General features: G+C 54.7%; 8 protein-coding genes across 8 annotated transcripts; 5 read left to right on the top strand and 3 right to left on the bottom strand.

Moving 5' to 3' along the window:
- Nucleotides 1-134: 134 nt before the first annotated feature.
- BZA70DRAFT_278805 (uncharacterized protein) lies at nt 135-1,688 on the top strand. Its single transcript, XM_064912663.1, has one exon. The coding sequence runs from the start codon at nt 190-192 to the stop codon at nt 1,327-1,329; it is 1,140 nt and encodes a 379-aa protein (XP_064768023.1). The 5' UTR covers nt 135-189; the 3' UTR covers nt 1,330-1,688.
- Nucleotides 1,689-1,821: 133 nt separating this feature from the next.
- On the top strand, nt 1,822-2,949 carry BZA70DRAFT_278801 (uncharacterized protein). Its single transcript, XM_064912662.1, has one exon. The coding sequence runs from the start codon at nt 1,839-1,841 to the stop codon at nt 2,649-2,651; it is 813 nt and encodes a 270-aa protein (XP_064768022.1). The 5' UTR covers nt 1,822-1,838; the 3' UTR covers nt 2,652-2,949.
- A 1,086-nt stretch (nt 2,950-4,035) lies between these two features.
- Nucleotides 4,036-5,324, top strand: BZA70DRAFT_167754 (uncharacterized protein). Its single transcript, XM_064909847.1, has one exon. The coding sequence runs from the start codon at nt 4,101-4,103 to the stop codon at nt 5,016-5,018; it is 918 nt and encodes a 305-aa protein (XP_064768021.1). The 5' UTR covers nt 4,036-4,100; the 3' UTR covers nt 5,019-5,324.
- Nucleotides 5,236-5,648, bottom strand: BZA70DRAFT_289635 (ATP synthase E chain-domain-containing protein; the record flags this gene model as incomplete). Its single annotated transcript, XM_064914132.1, has 2 exons — nt 5,236-5,266; nt 5,329-5,648. The coding sequence occupies 2 exons, from the start codon at nt 5,646-5,648 to the stop codon at nt 5,236-5,238; spliced, it is 351 nt and encodes a 116-aa protein (XP_064768020.1).
- A 741-nt stretch (nt 5,649-6,389) lies between these two features.
- On the bottom strand, nt 6,390-8,812 carry BZA70DRAFT_278796 (uncharacterized protein). Its single transcript, XM_064912661.1, has 3 exons — nt 8,391-8,812; nt 8,212-8,326; nt 6,390-8,146 (listed from the first exon to the last, which is right to left on the bottom strand). The coding sequence occupies exons 1-3, from the start codon at nt 8,410-8,412 to the stop codon at nt 6,481-6,483; spliced, it is 1,803 nt and encodes a 600-aa protein (XP_064768019.1). The 5' UTR covers nt 8,413-8,812; the 3' UTR covers nt 6,390-6,480.
- Nucleotides 8,772-9,980, top strand: BZA70DRAFT_167708 (uncharacterized protein). Its single transcript, XM_064909846.1, has one exon. The coding sequence runs from the start codon at nt 9,132-9,134 to the stop codon at nt 9,957-9,959; it is 828 nt and encodes a 275-aa protein (XP_064768018.1). The 5' UTR covers nt 8,772-9,131; the 3' UTR covers nt 9,960-9,980.
- A 22-nt stretch (nt 9,981-10,002) lies between these two features.
- Nucleotides 10,003-10,575, bottom strand: BZA70DRAFT_238572 (SMAD/FHA domain-containing protein; the record flags this gene model as incomplete). Its single annotated transcript, XM_064910451.1, has 1 exon — nt 10,003-10,575. One exon carries the CDS (start codon nt 10,573-10,575, stop codon nt 10,003-10,005), a length of 573 nt encoding a protein of 190 aa, XP_064768017.1.
- A 3,572-nt stretch (nt 10,576-14,147) lies between these two features.
- On the top strand, nt 14,148-16,446 carry BZA70DRAFT_257531 (permease for cytosine/purines, uracil, thiamine, allantoin-domain-containing protein). Its single transcript, XM_064910824.1, has 2 exons — nt 14,148-14,746; nt 14,808-16,446. The coding sequence occupies exons 1-2, from the start codon at nt 14,566-14,568 to the stop codon at nt 16,283-16,285; spliced, it is 1,659 nt and encodes a 552-aa protein (XP_064768016.1). The 5' UTR covers nt 14,148-14,565; the 3' UTR covers nt 16,286-16,446.
- Nucleotides 16,447-16,970: the final 524 nt, after the last annotated feature.

Genomic DNA, 16,970 nt, shown 5'->3' with positions numbered 1-16,970 from the left:
GAAAGAGCACCGAGAGCAGGCGGTGCGGGTGCAAACGACCCCAGAACAAGCGACCAGGGCGAAGGGTTTCAGGCGCAGAGGTTTGGCCTTTTGGTCCGCCGTCGTTTTGCTGGTTTCTTTCTTCTCTGCCTCCACCCTCGTCCGCCCTTCACCACCCTCCGCACCCTCTCCGTCTTCTATCCCGTCTTCATGTCCGGCTCCGGCACTCCTCAGAACGACCTCCGTCTTCCGCCGCCGCTGGGAATACTCTCGGACGCTCAATTCGCGCCCGCATTCCATCCCGGGCGACAGCTACCGCCTCTGCACTCGCTCTACCCCCAGCAGCCATCACAGCAGCAGCAGCAGCAGCTCTCCACATCCCAGCCCCAGCAGCTGCTCCAGCAGCAACAGCAGCAGCAGCTTCAGCAGCAGCAGCAGCAACAGCAGCAACAACAACAGCAACAACAACAGCAACCGCAGCAGCAACCGCAGCTCGCGCTCCATCCATCGCCCGCCATCGCTCCAACCTCAAACCCCCAGCAGCAACCCCAGCAGCCGGACCAGATGCACGCCCGCGTGCCGTCGGCGTCCAACATCTCTTCGCCATCCATCTCCTCGTCTTCGGTCTCGTCCGCGACCTCGTCGACTGCCAAACGGCGTCCCCCTCGAACGTATGTGTCCTGTCGTTTGCCTCGCAAGCCACACCCATCTCTCGCTCCCTTCCCGCCTCTTGCCCATCACCCCATCGTCCTCGCTATCATCATCGCGATCGTTCCTATCATATCTGAAGTCGTCATCGGATTACTAACCTTGCTTGCTCTCGGCAGACGCACCTCATCGACGGGCTCGAACGTCTCAATAGGCTCCTCGACCTCGGTCTCGTCCGCGTCCACCCCCGACCTCGACGCCCTCGGCCGCAAGAAGCCAAAGGTCCCTCGCAACCCCACCTCCTGGGACCCGCACGACGACCTTCTTCTGCGCCATCTCAAGGAGGAGCAGAAGCTGGGATGGAAGGACATCGCCGGTCACTGTAAGTTTCTAAAGTCCTTTGCTTGCTTTATCTCGTGCTTTTTGTGCTTTTGTGGTTCCTCATTGCTCGCGGCTTGGCTGTGCTTGTTCTTGCACCATCCGCCTTCTCTGCCCGCCACCGCATCCACTCGCTCTCTATCTGCTTTTTGCTCGTGTGGTCTTGTTTTTTGCTTTTATTTCTACTTTCTACTTTTATTGCTTGTCTATCGGTTCACGCTCGGCGGAGGGCTTGTCGGCTGGCATTTTTGCGTTACTTTTGTAAATCTTGCTCCACCGTCAGCCCTTACCCTACGCGATTGCGATGACGCCGTACGCCAGTAGCGAACCACAAACCGCTGTTGCTGTTTCATTGTTTGTTGCATCCACATTTATTGACTGCCTGGACTAACAATATAATATTTATAGTCCCCGGGCGTACACCGAACGCGTGTCAGTTCAGATGGCGACGATTGATGTCCGGGTCGCTGCGAGCGAGCGGTGCCGGCGGAGGAAATAGCAGCAACAGCAACAGCTCTGCGGGCGGTGGTTCGCCTGGGCAATGGACTCCAGCGGGAGAGAACGTGAGTTTGCCGTCCGTGGGAGCGGGGAGGATGATGGCGCCCGCGTGGGCAGGCAGTGAGCATGCGGGACAGCAACAGCAGGCGCCGCTGCCGCCTCAGCCTCAGCAGCAGCAGCAGCAGCAGCAGCAGCAGCAGCAAGTTCCGCAGCAAGGACCGCAGCAACAGGGTCCGATGCAGATGCAGATGCAGGCGGGGCCTGCGCAGTATCAGTATGGACCCGGGGCTAACGGATCGCCGACGATGATTCCGGTGACGACGACGCGACCGCTGATGGCGCCGCAGAACGAGTACGTGGCGGAGAAAGAGCGTCAGCAGCAGCAGCAGCAGCAGCAGCAAGCAGCACAGTACTACCAGCAGCCGTATATGCAGCAGGGTCCGCCGCCTCCGCAGCAGGGATATCAGAATGGGATGATGATGGGACAGCAGCCACATGTTCTTGTGCAGGCGCAGCCGATCATGCAGCATGGACTGATGATGATGCCTCAGCAATTACAGCAGCAGCCATTACCTCCACTTCCCCCACCACAGCAGCAGCCACCACAACAAGAGCAGCAGCAGCAGCAGCTACTACAACAACCACTACAGCAACCCCCACAGCAAGCACTACAGCAACAGCCAGGACCGCAGCAGATGGCTACGCATATGCGAAACGGATCGACGGGTGGTGACCAGTTGTCGTCGCTGCAAAGCAACGGGACGGTCGACCAAAAAGCACCGCAGCAAGCCCAGGCTTCTTCGGCGCCGGTACAGAAGCAGGAGGAGGACGACGAGGGCGAGCAGCGAAAGCAGTCGTTGTCGCCGGGGTCGGCTGCTAGCGCCGGCAAGGAAGTAAACGGCAAATCTGCGGCATCGTCTCCGAGTACGAACGGCAGCAGCGAGAACAGCAGCAGCAGCACGACGACGAAGAAGCAGTGGACTGCAGAAGAAGACGATCTGATTACGCGGCGCGATCTGCGATTTGAAGAGCTGTCGGTTCTGCTCCCGTCGCGAACCGAGCACGAGATCTGGGATCGGATCTCGTGGTTGCAGAAGAACGGGGTGGCGGGAGCGGCTGCGGTTGCTGCGGAGGCGGGCCGGGCGTGAAAAGATTTGTTTTTCAATGTTCATACCAGTAAAGAAGAGGAAGTGAAAGAGAGGAGAGGAGAGGAGAGAAAAGAGAGGGAGAGAAAAAAGAGGTTTTTTATCATCATTTGTTGTAACTTACTTATTACTCTTTAGTAGCACTGTCGTCACATATCAAACTGTTATTTACAAATGTGATGTAGAAAAGCTATGTACTTTTTCTATTTTCTCTCAACTTACAGCGTTTCAATGATTTTTTCTAAATGTTTATTATGTTTTGTCTACTATATTTCAAAAAATACTTCCTCTTATCTTTTCTTCTCTTTTTTTTGCGTCTATACTGTATTCTATCGTTAGCTGTAGGAAAGAATAGCTCTCCTCACCAGAGTCAGGATGTAGTAAACCACATCAGCGGATCGGGGCGATGAGGTGAGGGAGATCTTCGGGTTAGGGCGTAATTGAGTTTTATTAATGTGGATTCGGATGAGATGAAGCGGTGAGGGAGAAGTGTGAGAGGAGGAGGGTGGGAGGTGGTGAGAGGAGAGAAAAAGGTGAAAAGGAAGAGATGGAGGGAAGATGATGGAGAGATGTGGTTGAGGATGGAGTGGGATGGGTTTGGGGGAAGAAGAAGGAGGAGGAGGAGATGAGAGAGCAATTACGTCATACCGCCGACCTCGATCAATTTCCACCGCTCTTCGCAGTACTCAATCATCTTCTACTTCCATCAACCATTTAATCATCATCACTCACTCTCAACTATACTCTGCAAACAACCGCAGAACCACAAACACGCACAAACAAGAGTAGAGACGAAGACGGCATCGGCCGCAAATTTTTAAGGTTGCGAGAAGGAGAGGAATTGGGTAAGGGCAGAATAGGGCTCACAACGTGGCGATGAGAGGAGCGCGCGGGGTGCTCTTCTGCCGCCGTGGTGCTGTGTTATCTCCTCTATTGTGCTCTGTTCTATTTCTATTCAGTAGTATTTAACGATGTATTGTATGTTGTAAGAACAGAAAAGTACAAGCAGCACACAGAGAAACAGAAGAGACCCGGGCGCGCGTCCCCAAAACAAGCTCCCGCGCTCAGCAAATAAAATAAGTCGTAAACAACTCCAATGTGGCTGCTGCGGGTTAGGGCAAACTCAAGTGGCGGTGCAGCTCCCCGGGCGAGGAGCGTCGATTAGTTCCTCGCTTTTGCGGGGTGTTTCTGAGATTTGTTTGGTTGTTAATAGTAGAGAGATAGGAACTAGTTGAAGCTTTGCTGTGTTTTTGCTGCAACGGTAAAATGGTAGAGTAACGGCTTCTCTGCTTCGGGGTAATTTGCACTGCACTGATTGGCTGCCGCGCTCACCTTCGAGCCGCACGACCAAGTCACCTGACCGCGATGATGATCCAGAGAAGAACGATGAGAATCACATCGGTTCATCTGCTGTTCATACTCTGGAACAGTCGGATGATATAGCAGCAATAGATGAGTCGCAGACATCACCACCACCACCACCAGATCCCGACGATCGACTCGCTTGATCTGCCGCCGGTCGAGATCCTGACCGAGCTGCCGCCGTCGCCGATAGTCTCTCCACCACCACCACCACCCCCAGTCGACGACGGCCGCTTGAAACTACCCTCAGAGCAAGACGAGGCGGAGGTCTCGGCGCCTGCTAAACGTCCGTCTCCTGCGCCTCCTGCGGGTCTGGGTCTCTGGCGGAGATACCTCTACCGCGTGCACCAGTACTCAACCTACCCGTTCTCCGCCTTCCTCCTCCTGCACTTCACCACCGCCATCGCGACCCCCGCGCTGACCACCTCGATCGACGCAGGCGACAACGCGATCGTCCTCGCGCGCGTGGTCTACCACTCCCCTCTCCTCGAGCCCGTGCTCGTCTTTGCCCCGCTCGCGGTCCACGTCACTTCGGGCCTGATCCTGCGCCTACACAAGATCTTCCGCGACCGGAAATGGTACGCCAAACGCACAAAGCTGTCCCGCGTGTCCTTCTCCGGCGTGCTTCTCCTCCCGCTAGTCGCCGCCCACGTCGTCGCCTGCCGCGTCGCGCCCCTCGCGGTCGACGGCGACTCGGCTTCCATCTCGCTGCGCTACATCGCGCGCGGGCTCGACAGGATGCCTGGAGGCGCGCTCACGGGCTTGCTGCTCTACTCCGCCCTCGTCGGATTGGCGTCCTACCACGTCTGCTACGGATGGGCAAAGTGGCTGCGCTGGCCGCGGAGGAAGATGATGTACGTGCATGCCGCTGCAGCGTCGTCGTTCGTCGTCGGGGTGCTGGGGTTGCGGGTGGTTGCGCGCGGGGCGGCGGATGTGCCGTTGTGGGCGGCGGCGAAGTATGATGAAATGTATGATTTTGTCGAGGGATTGCTTGGGTTGCGGGTTTAGTCTTGTTACATAGTTTAGCACATAGTCTAGTTACATTTAATTACATAGTCTTTTGGTTTATAATAGGGAGTGTAAGAAAAGTGTACAGCTAATACTATTCACTATCGAATCAAAATCAACAACATGCTTTGTTCCTAACATCAAACATCAGAGAAAAAAGTAAAACACCTCTTTCTCTCATTTTTCTCATTCTTCTATCGTCAATGTGAGTCCTTCCTTACTCGGCAAGAGCAGATTCCAGAAACTTGCTATATTCTCACTCCATCAGCACACTCCATCCTCACACCATCACAAGAAGAAGAAAACTCACGCGTAGTCAAAGTTAGGATCCGACAGATCGAGAGTGGCGCCAGCAGCAGCGACAGGCTTGGGGTGCAGCTTTGCGTACTCGGCCTTGGCCTGCGCAATCAGAGCCTCCTTGTGCGCCCACTCGTCGGCCGCGTGCTTGGCCTTTCGCGCAGAGGTGATTGAGAAGCTGTGCGCGGCGCCGTAGATGACACCCGCGCCGAGGGCGGTCCAGCGGAAGACCTGGGGGGTGGTGTTAGTGCTCATAGTCGCAGACTCTTCTTCGTCATCGTCATCGTCAAATACAGGCAAGACCCAATTGCCTGATACCGCCCACATCCGCATCTCCCCGCCTCCTCCTCAATTCTCCCTCCCTCTCATTCCTTCTCTCTCTCTCCTCAATTCAAACCCCCCGACGCATATCCATCCTCTCAAAAAGCACAAGAGACGAGCAACATACGTTCAATGCAGACATTATTATTTCGGGGAATTAATCAAGCAAGTGTGCAGAAAAAGCAGCACGAGATGGGTAGAGTAGGATCTAGTTAAAATACACAAAGAGAATGGAAAAAAGAGTCTAGAAATATGAATTCATACGTTAGCTCTCTCTCTCTTTATTTGCAACGCGACGATGTGGAACCAGCGGTTATCGTCAACACATCCTCGATGCACTTCCGACACCACCACCACCACCACCTCCCCCCCCCCCTCCACTCAAACAAATCAATCAAACCCATACCGTTTCTTTCTTTCCTTCTTTCCTTCTTTTCTTCGTTGCCGGCCTTTAAACGTATCGCTAAAGGAAGATGTATATTTCCAAAAGAGTATAATATGCAGAGAGTCGCAAGGCAAAAGACGCAAAAAACAAAATGGGTTTCTCCTCGGGATTGCGCTCGCTCTGTTCTCGTGCGCTGCTCGCTTTGCCCTGCGCTTTTGATTGTTGTGGCTCTATTTGTGTGTAGATCTGTGGAGTTGTGGTGTAAGTGAGTGATGTTTGTGCGGTTATGCTGCACCAACCCCTCAACTTTAAGATTTGGCTGTTCGTTTGGCGGCGCTGCTTACTTCAGGCACTTCAGGCACTTCAGATATCTTCAAACTCCTCTATTGCGCTCATAACTAATCATACACCGTATACTAAAACATAAATACAACAAATTACACTCTTCCCTCACTCCACCTACCTCCTCCTCCGCCCGCTGCCGCCCGCAGGACTCTGCTGCTGCTGCTGCTGCTGCTGCTGCCCCGCCGGCATCAACCCCGCCATCTCCGCCGACGCGTCCGGCGGCAGACTACCGACCGTGCTCTTCGCCAGCGTCGGGATCCATCGCGAGACCGAGTCCGCGACCAGGTACGGAGGTAGCTGGCTGACCATCTCCGAGAGCGCGTACTGCACCTTCCGCACGAGTTCTTTTTCCTCCTGCGAGACCGCGGGGCCTTCGATGTAGAACTGCTGCTGCTGCGCTTGCTGGAGTTGCATCTGCATCATCTGCTGCGGGTTTTGGTAGACGTGGCCTGGGATCACGAGCGGTGCTGCCGGCGGGGGTTGCTTGAATCGTTCGATTTGTAGCTCTTGTAGGCGCTCTAGCCACGACGCGATCGTCGTCAGCGTCACGTTGTCGTATTCCCGACTCGACTCGGACTCGAGCCAGTCCTTGATCAGTTCAGGATCGATCGCGCTGTTGTCGTCTTCTCCCTCGTTCTTCTCTCCGCTCTCCCCACTCTCTCCAACTGTCTCGCTCTCTCCATCTTTCTCGACCGCTTCACTCGCCGTCGCCGTCGCCGTCTCTGACTCTCCTTTACTCTCACCCGCACCAGCCTCCGCCGGCGTCTCCGGCACACTCGACTCCGCCCTCTTCTTCGCCACCTCCTGCCGCCGCCGAATCTTCCTCGCATACCGATCATACCACACCATCGCCGCCGTCTCCCCGCTCACAATCGTCTGCACCTCGTCCTTCGTCGGCGCAAAACTCGAGTACGCGTCGTACTTTATCCACCGCGCCGTCGGCAGCGGCTCGTTCACCGGGTGCGTAAAGTCTGAAAGCAGCGGGCGCAGCTTGGCCGCGACCGCGGGCGCGCTGCCGGTTAGTGCGTGGTACGGCGACGGCGAGAGCATGCCCAGCCGGCGGTTGGTCGCCGTCCCGGGCCGCAGCGGGACGATCTTTGTCGTGTTGAAAAACGCGGGCACTTCGAATTCGCGGGGATCTATCCGCGACTTTTTCGAGAGCGACGAGAATAGCGGGCCGTGCTGGCTCACCATGTACAGCACCTCCTTGTCCTCCCCGCGCTCGTCTATCGTCGTCGTCGTCGCGGCCGCAGAAGCTAGACCGTCTTCGCCCACGCTCGCAGCGGCAGCGGCTTTAGCAGCAGCATTAGCAGCATCAGCAGCAGCACTGGCCTCAACCAGCGCCTCGATTTCCTTCCCCGCGGGCCTGATACACCTCGCAAACAGCGACTCTGCGTAATAGAAAAACCGATCGATGCGCTGGTACATCTCCGACGACGGCGCGAGCGTCGCAATCACACGCTGGGCAGCTAGTTTCAGGTCATCCCGCAGATCCTGAATTGCCTCAGACTCATCCACCACCGCATCTGCGCCTGTCGAGTCCTCGGTCGGACGGTAGCCGCCTAGTCTGAGCTTCTCGAGGATGGACACGGTCTCTGTCGTTGGTTTTTCTTCTTTGATGTTGTCGGTCGAGGAGGCTGCGACGGCGGCTGCGATGGCTGCCGCTGCCGCTGCTGCTTCTGACGCGCGCGTCCGCTTGGGTGCCTGACGGACGGAGGAGGAGGGTATCGCGGGTCGAGGGATGATTTTCGTACTCAGTATCACCCCGTCTGGATCTTCCCTATATCGCAACCAGTCAACACCCGGTCCATACTTCTCCAAATAAATACAATAAAAAACACTCACGCTTCAAGAACGGTAATAAACTGCTGTAAGAGGCTGCCGCCGGCTTTAGTAGGAGCGCCATATGATGCGAACTTCCGCTTCAGCGACGAGGTAGACGCTAGCTCTGGCGCCGGTGCTAGAGCGATTGCCAGTCAGTAAATGCGCAAGCAGCAAAAGCAATCAAAGAAATGATAGATTACCATTGACGTCCAAATCAGCCATCGAGTCCGTGATTTGTTTCTAGATGTATAACCTGCGTCGAAATGTCCAGTCCACACAACCACACACTGAAAATCAAACTTCAGCACACAATCCCGTAACGACTATCGCCCGTTCGTGATGATTCGTCAGTCTAAACGTGCGCTATTGTTCCTTTTAACAAAGACAACAAAGCGACTGTCTTTTTCTGGATCTTTATTCCTGCGTCGAAGGGGGCGCGAGAGTCGTCGTGTCGTTTGGCGACGAGAGCGCGGGCGCCGGAGACCGTTCAGCCAGGATTTTAGAGTTTTGTGAGTCACGTTGAGTCACGAAGTCACGGGCATGTCACAGACGATCTGCTGCCTGCGTCTGCCTGCAAAACACCTCATTTTGTGTGTATTGTTGATATCGTAGATATTGAAGATGAGATAGTTGTTCAAAGAAAGATCTGTTATCTCGTCTGTTTTGTAGTCGCATTTTTTTCTCAGACGCTGCTGCTGATGTGGCCTCGCTCGATATAAACCCCATCACGTGCTCACGCGCGACTCCGCCCGGTATAAATCCCACTGCTAACCACAAGCAGAAAAGAAAACAACACAAAAGCTGAGGACCCATGTTTGCGCGTCAAGAACCTGCTCTCGAGCGGATCTGAACTCTTGCGGTTGGTGAATTAAAGAGTCTAAAGAAAGCCGAGATATATTCCTGCTGCTGCTGATCACCGCTTTCTCTGCGCTGTATCCAGGATGCCGGCGCCGTTCTTGTCTTACGACTGTTCGCGCCCTGTGCACGCCTACGCGACGCAAAACTTCCCGCTGCGGAGCTGGACAGCTCCCGCGGTAGCCGCGATGGAGCACGTTCTCGGTCCGTCGAACGAGTACGGCTCGTGGACTGCGCTGCCGACGCCGGACGATCTCGAGGCAGGGCTGGTGGCGGTGCGACGCGCGGATCCGGCGTCGGCGGACGTGGTGCCGGTGCAGCTTGTGCTGGAGTTGCTGGAGCGGCAGTATGCGCGCACGGTGATTCTCGTGGAGGCGAATACCCAGTTGCAGAGAGAGATCAGGAGTCTTCAGAGTCAGGTCCAGAGTTGGCCGGCTTCGCACGCTCATGAACATACACCCTACCCGTCCCAGCAGACAACTGGAAACCCACAGTACCATTCTAGTAGATCTGAATTCTACACCAGCCCACAGCAACTACCCTCATACACCCCAACCTCCCGCACCCACGGCGCCTCACCCAGCGCAGAAAGCAGCCTCGACGGCACCGTCAGCCCCGCCTCGACAACCTCCGCCTCGTCGCCGACCGCATCAACAGCAGCAGCAGTTGCCGCGGCCGCGCACGACTTTGCGCCGGCGCATAGTCTTGAAACTTCGGCAAAGCGTACGTTCGATCAGATCACTGGATCGGTCAGCAGCGGCGTGCGCTTGTCGTCGGATCTGGTCGCGCAGCATGTTGACCCTAGTATCGTTTTGGTGCGGCCGGCGCTGCTTGAAAGTGTGAATGGTGGTGGGATCGATGGGAAACTACCGCGACCTATGAAGCGAACGCGGAAGCAGAAAAATATAATGTGATGCGTCGTTGTACAGTGAGCATAATATACATTAACTCTATGACCTACTTCTTCTCCTCGACCTCGTCCTCACACATGAGCAAATACTCCCTCGACGACAACCCAAACGTTAGCATATCCTTAACCTTCAACTCGACATACTCCCTCTCCTTCACCTTTTCGCCATTAACCATCGTCCCGTTCGCCGACCCCAGATCATACACGAACGGCGCGACGCGGTCCTCGGTCTCGCCCAAAAACCCGACTTCCTCGACCACGAGCCTGAACTGGATGACCGCCTGCTGCTTCGAAATACTCGGGTGATCGAGCGGCAAGTCGACGATCGTGCGGTCCCGCCCGAGGAGGTAGACAGACTGCTGGTCAAGTCTGACGGTGTCGACGATCTCGCCGGCCTTGAACACGTAGAACCGGTACGACTTGTCTGGTTTCCGGCTGTCATCCGGCTCGGCGTATTGCAGCGACACGCCCTTGTACAGTTTGTCGCCGAGCAAGGCGCCCGAGGTCGCGTAGTTTGGCAGCTGGCGCTCTTCGGGCTCGCCCTCGGATCCGTGGGCGGAAGTAGAGCGAGGGTTGCGAGACCGGCTGTCGTCGTCGGCGGCGGCGGAGGAGGAAGTCATGTATGTGTCTGTGTGCTCGCGCTTCATTCGTTCGTTGATAACCTCGTACTGCATCGGCGGCGGCGATTCAGAAAACTTTGCGAGCGCACGTCTCGGGCTTCGCGCTCTAGAGGTAGTTGCAGATGATCGTGAAGAGCGAGGTTCGTCATGCCGCGAGCTGGACCGATCGTCACGACGACGGTGGCGCGACGCTTCTTCACGACTCTCCGAGGTTCTTGCGTCAGGCACCACCAAAGGTCTCGCATCAGGCACCAACCCCGCGCGCGACGGATGTACAAACGCCGCCGTCTCAACACCACCTCCAGTCTTATCCTGATCCCGTTCGTCATCGCGCCGCCTCCGACGTCGCTCGTCTGGACTCAAGCTCCTACTATCCTCGCGTTGATCGCGTCGACTACCCCGATCCTCTCTCTCTTCTCCCTCATCTTTTGACGATCTATGATGATGATGATGATGATGATGTCGATGATGATGTTTTGAAGAAGACTCATCAGCACGAGAAGATGATCTCTCCTCGCGCTCGTCCGGCGCTCGCGATCTGTGCGTAGTTTTTTCTCGTTCTGAGTCTCGCGCACGACTGCTGCTGCTGCTGTGATGATGATGGCGATGTTGATGACGACGTCTGCTCTCGTCGTCGTGGTCGTGGTTACTGTCGCGGTGTCGGGAGCTCATCTTTTGTTGTGATTTTGATGTTCGGTGTCTCTATCTTCCTCCTCAATCACCAAACAGGAAGATCACAATTAAACACGATAAAAGAATTTGGAGTATGAAAAAGGGAGTGGTGTGGTGGACTTGAGTAAGAACCAGATCTGAACAAAAGCCATAAAAAACACAAATTCAAAAATTTGGGACAAGAACAAAAGAGCAGCTTCAGAGAAGTTCGAGGGTTTTAGAGTTTAAATGATGCTGTAGATTACTGTCTTCACTTATTATGAATCTATATTCACTGGATTGTTCTGTAGTCAATGGAGATTATTGCGGGGGGTATTCAGATATTTCTCTCTTTCTTTTTTGTTTGGTTTGGTTTTGCTCTAGAGGAGGGGACGGTGATGATGCGGGGGAGGGGTGGTGTATTGCGTAATTATGAGGATAGGAATAGGACGAGGAGAGCTTTCTGCTTTTGTTACGTCGTCAGCTTTCAGTGAGATATTACTGATAAATAATAATTAATAGTAAATATATAATGATATTGTATTGAAGCAAAACGTAGAGCAGAGTCAAGTGGAGCAGTAGATCTGATTACCACCACCACCCTCCCACGTCCCTCCCTCTCCCAACTCATCCCCCCACCCGACAGACACGCCAAATAAGACAGCAGGGAATAATAATTTGCACAGTAATTACGACACGAACACGATATCTTTTGAAGAAACAGTCGTCCGTGCGAGAAAGCTCAAGCGCGAATGATTGCAAAATTTACTGCCTGAGCTCCTGCGATCGAGCATAGACACTTGGACGTTGACATATCTTGATTTTTACGGTACGCGTCGGGCTGGGACTCGAGGAGAAGCAGAAGAAGAGCGATGAATCATCGGCTCAGCTCACATGGCTGCTTGACGCTAGAATGAGGAGCCGGTCACCCGCACGCGATGGGGTGGGCATCCGGTAATGATAGGATGGCCGCGCACAGACAAAGAAGAGAGCGGGCCGGTGCTCGTCGCGATAAGAGACCGGCCGCGGCCGGGCGTGTGCGTGTGCTTGGCGGGGTCATCATCATCTTTCTGTATTGTGTTTGTATTATAAGAAAGCAGACCTTCTTCTCTTCACCTGATTCTCACTTCTGACAGTTTTAATACGTCGCGAGGCGGAGGCGTCGTCTTGCGGATGGATGATTCACGAAACGGAGGATGATTCAATCGGTGGCGTTTTTGCTTTCCTGCCCGTCGTTGCTGTTAGCTCTTGGCCAGCCTGCAGCTGTAGCGTCAGCTGTAGCTTCAGCGGTAGCTTTAGCTAAACGGAGCCCAGCAATCGTTCGTCTTTAGTAGGAAGGTTGACGGTCGGATGGAGACTAGTTGTCGATAGTTATTATCGTGGCCTTAATCTACCTGCCTTCTACTATTCCACACGATACTATATTCATACCATATTCTCAAACAGAAGAGTACCTCATCTCATATACAAAACCACAGCATATCCAACTATTCAGCAGTTTACACCTGTGATAAAGAAGACGTGCAAATGAACAAGAAACGTAAGATGAGAAGATGGCGTCTGGGTCCTCGTACCTCTGGGAGGTGGGTCAGACACGGACTTTACCGCGAGATGTCAAATTTGACCGGGCGGGTCAGATTCATTTCTGCTACTATCGTCGATATAGAATAGACTGCTCTGGTAGAATAGATGTGAACTGATGTTGTATAATAGTTATTCTATTGAAAACAAGAAATAAGTAAGATATAAGGACTCGGTCGAAAGAACAAGAGGAAGCAGAAGCAGAGAAGGAGAGCACGAATGTCATTTCCGCCGTCGAATAGCAACTCGTAGTATCGCGGTCTGCATACGCCTCGCAACTATATCACTACATCTCCACTGCTATTTGCGCACTCAACCAAACGAAATGACGACGCGAGGGGAGAGTGCACGCCACCCAGGACCAGAGGAAGGATCGAGGCGCAGAAAGGGAAAATTGGATTAAGCGCACCATTAATCACTCGCGCTGCGCATCGATGGCGAGTTATCAGGATGCGTCACCGGCCTGGTCTCGTGCGGATAGCTGGAGGACTGCTATCGAGGGGCCTGTGGGCCGTCCAGCCAGGCCAATGATAGCCCGGTCTTTGTGTATAATGTGACGACGATGACTGCCCCCACTAATCTACACTGGTAAACAAGTAAACACACTGCTCTCTGTACTGGCACTGCTCTTAACTGAGTCAAAACAGCATATGAAAAAGAAAAGAACCGCAGACGAGTCAAGGGCAAGGAGCTGCCTGATTAGGCCCCCGAACACTCGATGGCGCAAACGTGGCTTTCGGTGTTCACGTCTGCCGCTGTGGACCATTCCCAGAACGGAATAACCCTTCGCTGCCATCCTCATCCCACCCTCGGCCGCCGTCTGCCGAAGCCCGGGCTGGTTTTCTGGTGGTGACGACAAATCTCTGTTCAGTCGGGCTGGTTTCTGCTGATGGCGCGATGCTCTGTTGCTCTGGAAGAAGAAGAAGACGTGAGAAGAGTCTTGAGTCCACGATAGCTATATTCTTCACTTTATCCTTATCGTATCTGTGCTCTATCATTATCATATCATCAACCTGCTATCGCGCAAAACACCAGAGCGCGCGCACTGGCGGGGCCCGACCAGCCGGAAGCAAGGCTCTCTTACTTCCTTCCCCTCTCTTCCCTCTCCTCTCCTCCCTCTTCCGCTCTCTCTTGATAGCACGGGGTCGCTGAGCCCGGTGCTCACCGCCCAGTCACTAGTCGGTTTCGAGACCAAACCCTACTCTACGCGCAACTCTCCGGTCGGATGACTCGCCGTCGCGGTCAGCAGCTCTGCTCTGCTCAGGTCAGCAGAGGTTCCTGCCGAGACATAGACAAGGATTCTATAGACCTTTTCTACGCTTGGCTATGCTACAATCTACTCTGCCGCCTGCTCTTTTAACACCGGCGGAGACACATCGGAACCACTCAAACAACGTTATCTCTAGCCGAGAAGCAGAAACTGCGGTACCCTCGCACCCACCCATTTAGAGTTCAAAACCCAATCTGACCCGGCCCCGTCCGGTACCTCCTCCCCCCGTCCTCTCGACTCTCTTCCCGGCCCTGCACGCGCTGCAGACGCAAACCCAGTCGATCTGCCTCCGTCGCGGGCGGTTTGCCTTCTGTCGCCCCTAACTATCGAGCGCATGGTCCGTCCGTATCAGCCAGTATCGGCTGCGGACGCTCTCCGCCTTGGTATTTATATCCCGGGCCTGGCCCTCCCCTCCTCCCGTCTCCATCAGTGACATTTCCTCGCTCTACTTCCTCAGTCTTATCGAGCAGTAGTACTCCACACCAGAAATGTCAAAGGAAGTCGCGGTCGATAGCTACGGCGTCCAGGGCGGCTACGAGGGCGAGTCTACTGGGCTATGGCACCGCTTCGTCAAGCGTATCGAGCTCGACACTTACGAGAAGGGTCTCGCCTCCAACGTCGATCTCGACCCCGTTCCTCCCGAGAAGCGGACATGGAACTGGTGGCACTGTATGTCTTGTGTTTTTATCGTATCTTTAATGTTTTATTACAGAAACTAACACCTCACCAGTCATCTCCTACTGGATCTCCGACAACTTCACTCCCTCCGGCTGGCGTAAGGCCTCGTCGCTCATGTCGCTCGGCATGTCATGGAAGATCGCGCTGGTCAACGTCTGCGTGGCCGAGTGTCTCATCGCGGCCGTCATCACCGTGAACGGCTACCTCGGAGCAAAGTACCACATCTCCTTCACAGTTCTCTCGCGCGCCGCGTTCGGCTACTACTTCTCCCTGCTCATGATCGCCATGCGTATGATCGTCGGCACTTTCTGGTACGGTATCTCTGCCTACTCCGGCGCCGAGTGCGTGCGCTCGATGCTCTACGCGATCTGGCCCTCGTTCCGCAACGTCTCCAACGGGCTCCCCGCCTCCGCCCACATCGACACGCAGCTCATGACCTCGTACTTTTTGTACTTTTTGTTTTGCCTGCCGCTGCACTACGTGCCCATCCACAAGATCCGCTTCCTCTTCACCGTCAAGGCCATCACCGTGCCCATCATCGGCTTCGGCATCATGGGCTGGACCATCGCCCAGACCGACGGCGAGATCTGGAAGACCGGAAACCTCGTCCACGGATCCGAGCTCGGCTGGGTCTTCATGTCCGGTATCTACTCCAACATGGCCGGCTGGGCCACCCTTGCCGTCAACGCGCCCGATTTCACGCGTTACGCAATCAGCCCTAAACACTCCTACACCATGGCCATCGCCCTCCCTGCGACCGCCACCCTGATCGCCTTCTTTGGCGTCGTCGGCGCCGCTGGCTCCAAGATCATGTGGGGCGAGCAGAAGTGGGATCCGCTGGTGTTCATCGACATGTGGACCTCCAAGGGCGGCCGCGCCGCCGCGTTCTTCTGCGCCGCGGGCTTCTTCCTCGCGCAGGCGCTCGCAAACATCTCCGCCAACTCGATCTCGGCCGCGAACGACCTCAACTGCCTGTTCCCGCGGTTCATCAACATCCGCCGCGGCCAGTACATCGTCGCCGTCATCGGCGCCTGGGCGTTTGTTCCCTGGGACATTCTCACCTCCGCGACCTCCTTCCTCGCGTTCATGAACGGATACGGTATCTGGCTCGCGCCCATCTGCGGCATCATGATCTCCGACTTCTTCATCATCCGCAAGCGCAAGCTCGACACCTGGGCGCTCTACGACAAGCACGGCATCTACCGATACAACAAGTACGGCACCAACTGGCGCGCCGCCGTCGCCTGGTGCTGCGGCTGGGTCCCTCTCCTCCCCGGTTTCCTGCCCAACGTCAACTCGAGCATCCACGTCGTCTCCGGCATGCAGAAGCTCTACAAGCTCGGCTACTTCTACGGCTTCTCGGCCGCGTTCGTCTCGTACCTCGCTGTCTCGTGGATCTGGCCCCCGCACGAGAACCTGCTCGAGCGCGCGGTCTACTCTGATGACGAGCAGGTCATCATGGCCCGCGACGAGGAGGACATGATTGAGTCTTCCGGCGCTGAGTCGTTGGAGAAGAAGGCTTCCCATTAGGTTTTTTTTTAGTATCTTTTCGCTTCTTTGTAATTATTTGATGTTTTCGCTGCATAGATGTCTTTTGTCTTCTTATTGCATGGCTTTGTAATTTCGTTTCTATTTTCATACACTTTACTTTCACGATTAATGCACGGTCTATGGACGCGGTTAACATACAGTGCCAAACGTAGAGTGATATCTTCATACTATAAGAGGAAGAGCGCGGGATGAAGCAGAGGGAAAGATAACAATGGCTCGCGTCATGTCAATTTACCCAGTCGGTTACGTGCCTCTGTGCCAGCGTTCGAGCGGGATTCACAGTCCACTTTAACCGCAATCGCCAATCCCGAAGCAAACAAATAAAACAATCTCATTCAGACCATTAACAAACATCTACGCCAGGACCTTCTATCGTCTGGTGGAGATCCCGGGCGCGGTTGGGGGGATGAACTTCGAAGTGGTGTCGAGAACCATTTACCCGACAGATCTGATCGTTCTCCGGGTCGCGCCAGACGAGACTGCGCCGTACCCCACACAGCCCGGTTCGATTCCGTCGCCAGCGAGAAGGGCGATGGCTACGAAATAACCTGATAGATACAATAGAAAAGACCCATGTAGATCTTTAGATAATTCTAGTTGTTGTATAGTTTGTACAATCAAAAGAAAGGGGGAATTAAGAAATACTCAAGACCGACAAACAGAG

Source organism: Myxozyma melibiosi, assembly GCF_037950935.1.
Source record: "Myxozyma melibiosi strain Phaff 52-87 chromosome Unknown BZA70scaffold_6, whole genome shotgun sequence".
NCBI classification, from domain to species: Eukaryota; Fungi; Ascomycota; class Lipomycetes; order Lipomycetales; family Lipomycetaceae; genus Myxozyma; species Myxozyma melibiosi.
This window is presented reverse-complemented; position numbering and strand designations above follow the sequence as displayed.

Bases quoted from the DNA above. Each gene is read 5' to 3' on its own strand.
- BZA70DRAFT_278805 (XM_064912663.1), top strand. From the start codon at position 190: ATGTCCGGCTCCGGCACTCCTCAGAACGACCTCCGTCTTCCGCCGCCG.
- BZA70DRAFT_278801 (XM_064912662.1), top strand. From the start codon at position 1,839: ATGGCGCCGCAGAACGAGTACGTGGCGGAGAAAGAGCGTCAGCAGCAG.
- BZA70DRAFT_167754 (XM_064909847.1), top strand. From the start codon at position 4,101: ATGAGTCGCAGACATCACCACCACCACCACCAGATCCCGACGATCGAC.
- BZA70DRAFT_278796 (XM_064912661.1), bottom strand. From the start codon at position 8,412: ATGGCTGATTTGGACGTCAATG. The intron at 8,327-8,390 runs GTAATCTATCAT...CAATCGCTCTAG, and splicing joins GGCTGATTTGGACGTCAATG to CACCGGCGCCAGAGCTAGCG. The intron at 8,147-8,211 runs GTGAGTGTTTTT...GTTGCGATATAG, and splicing joins TTTATTACCGTTCTTGAAGC to GGAAGATCCAGACGGGGTGA.
- BZA70DRAFT_167708 (XM_064909846.1), top strand. From the start codon at position 9,132: ATGCCGGCGCCGTTCTTGTCTTACGACTGTTCGCGCCCTGTGCACGCC.
- BZA70DRAFT_257531 (XM_064910824.1), top strand. From the start codon at position 14,566: ATGTCAAAGGAAGTCGCGGTCGATAGCTACGGCGTCCAGGGCGGCTAC. The intron at 14,747-14,807 runs GTATGTCTTGTG...ACACCTCACCAG, and splicing joins GACATGGAACTGGTGGCACT to TCATCTCCTACTGGATCTCC.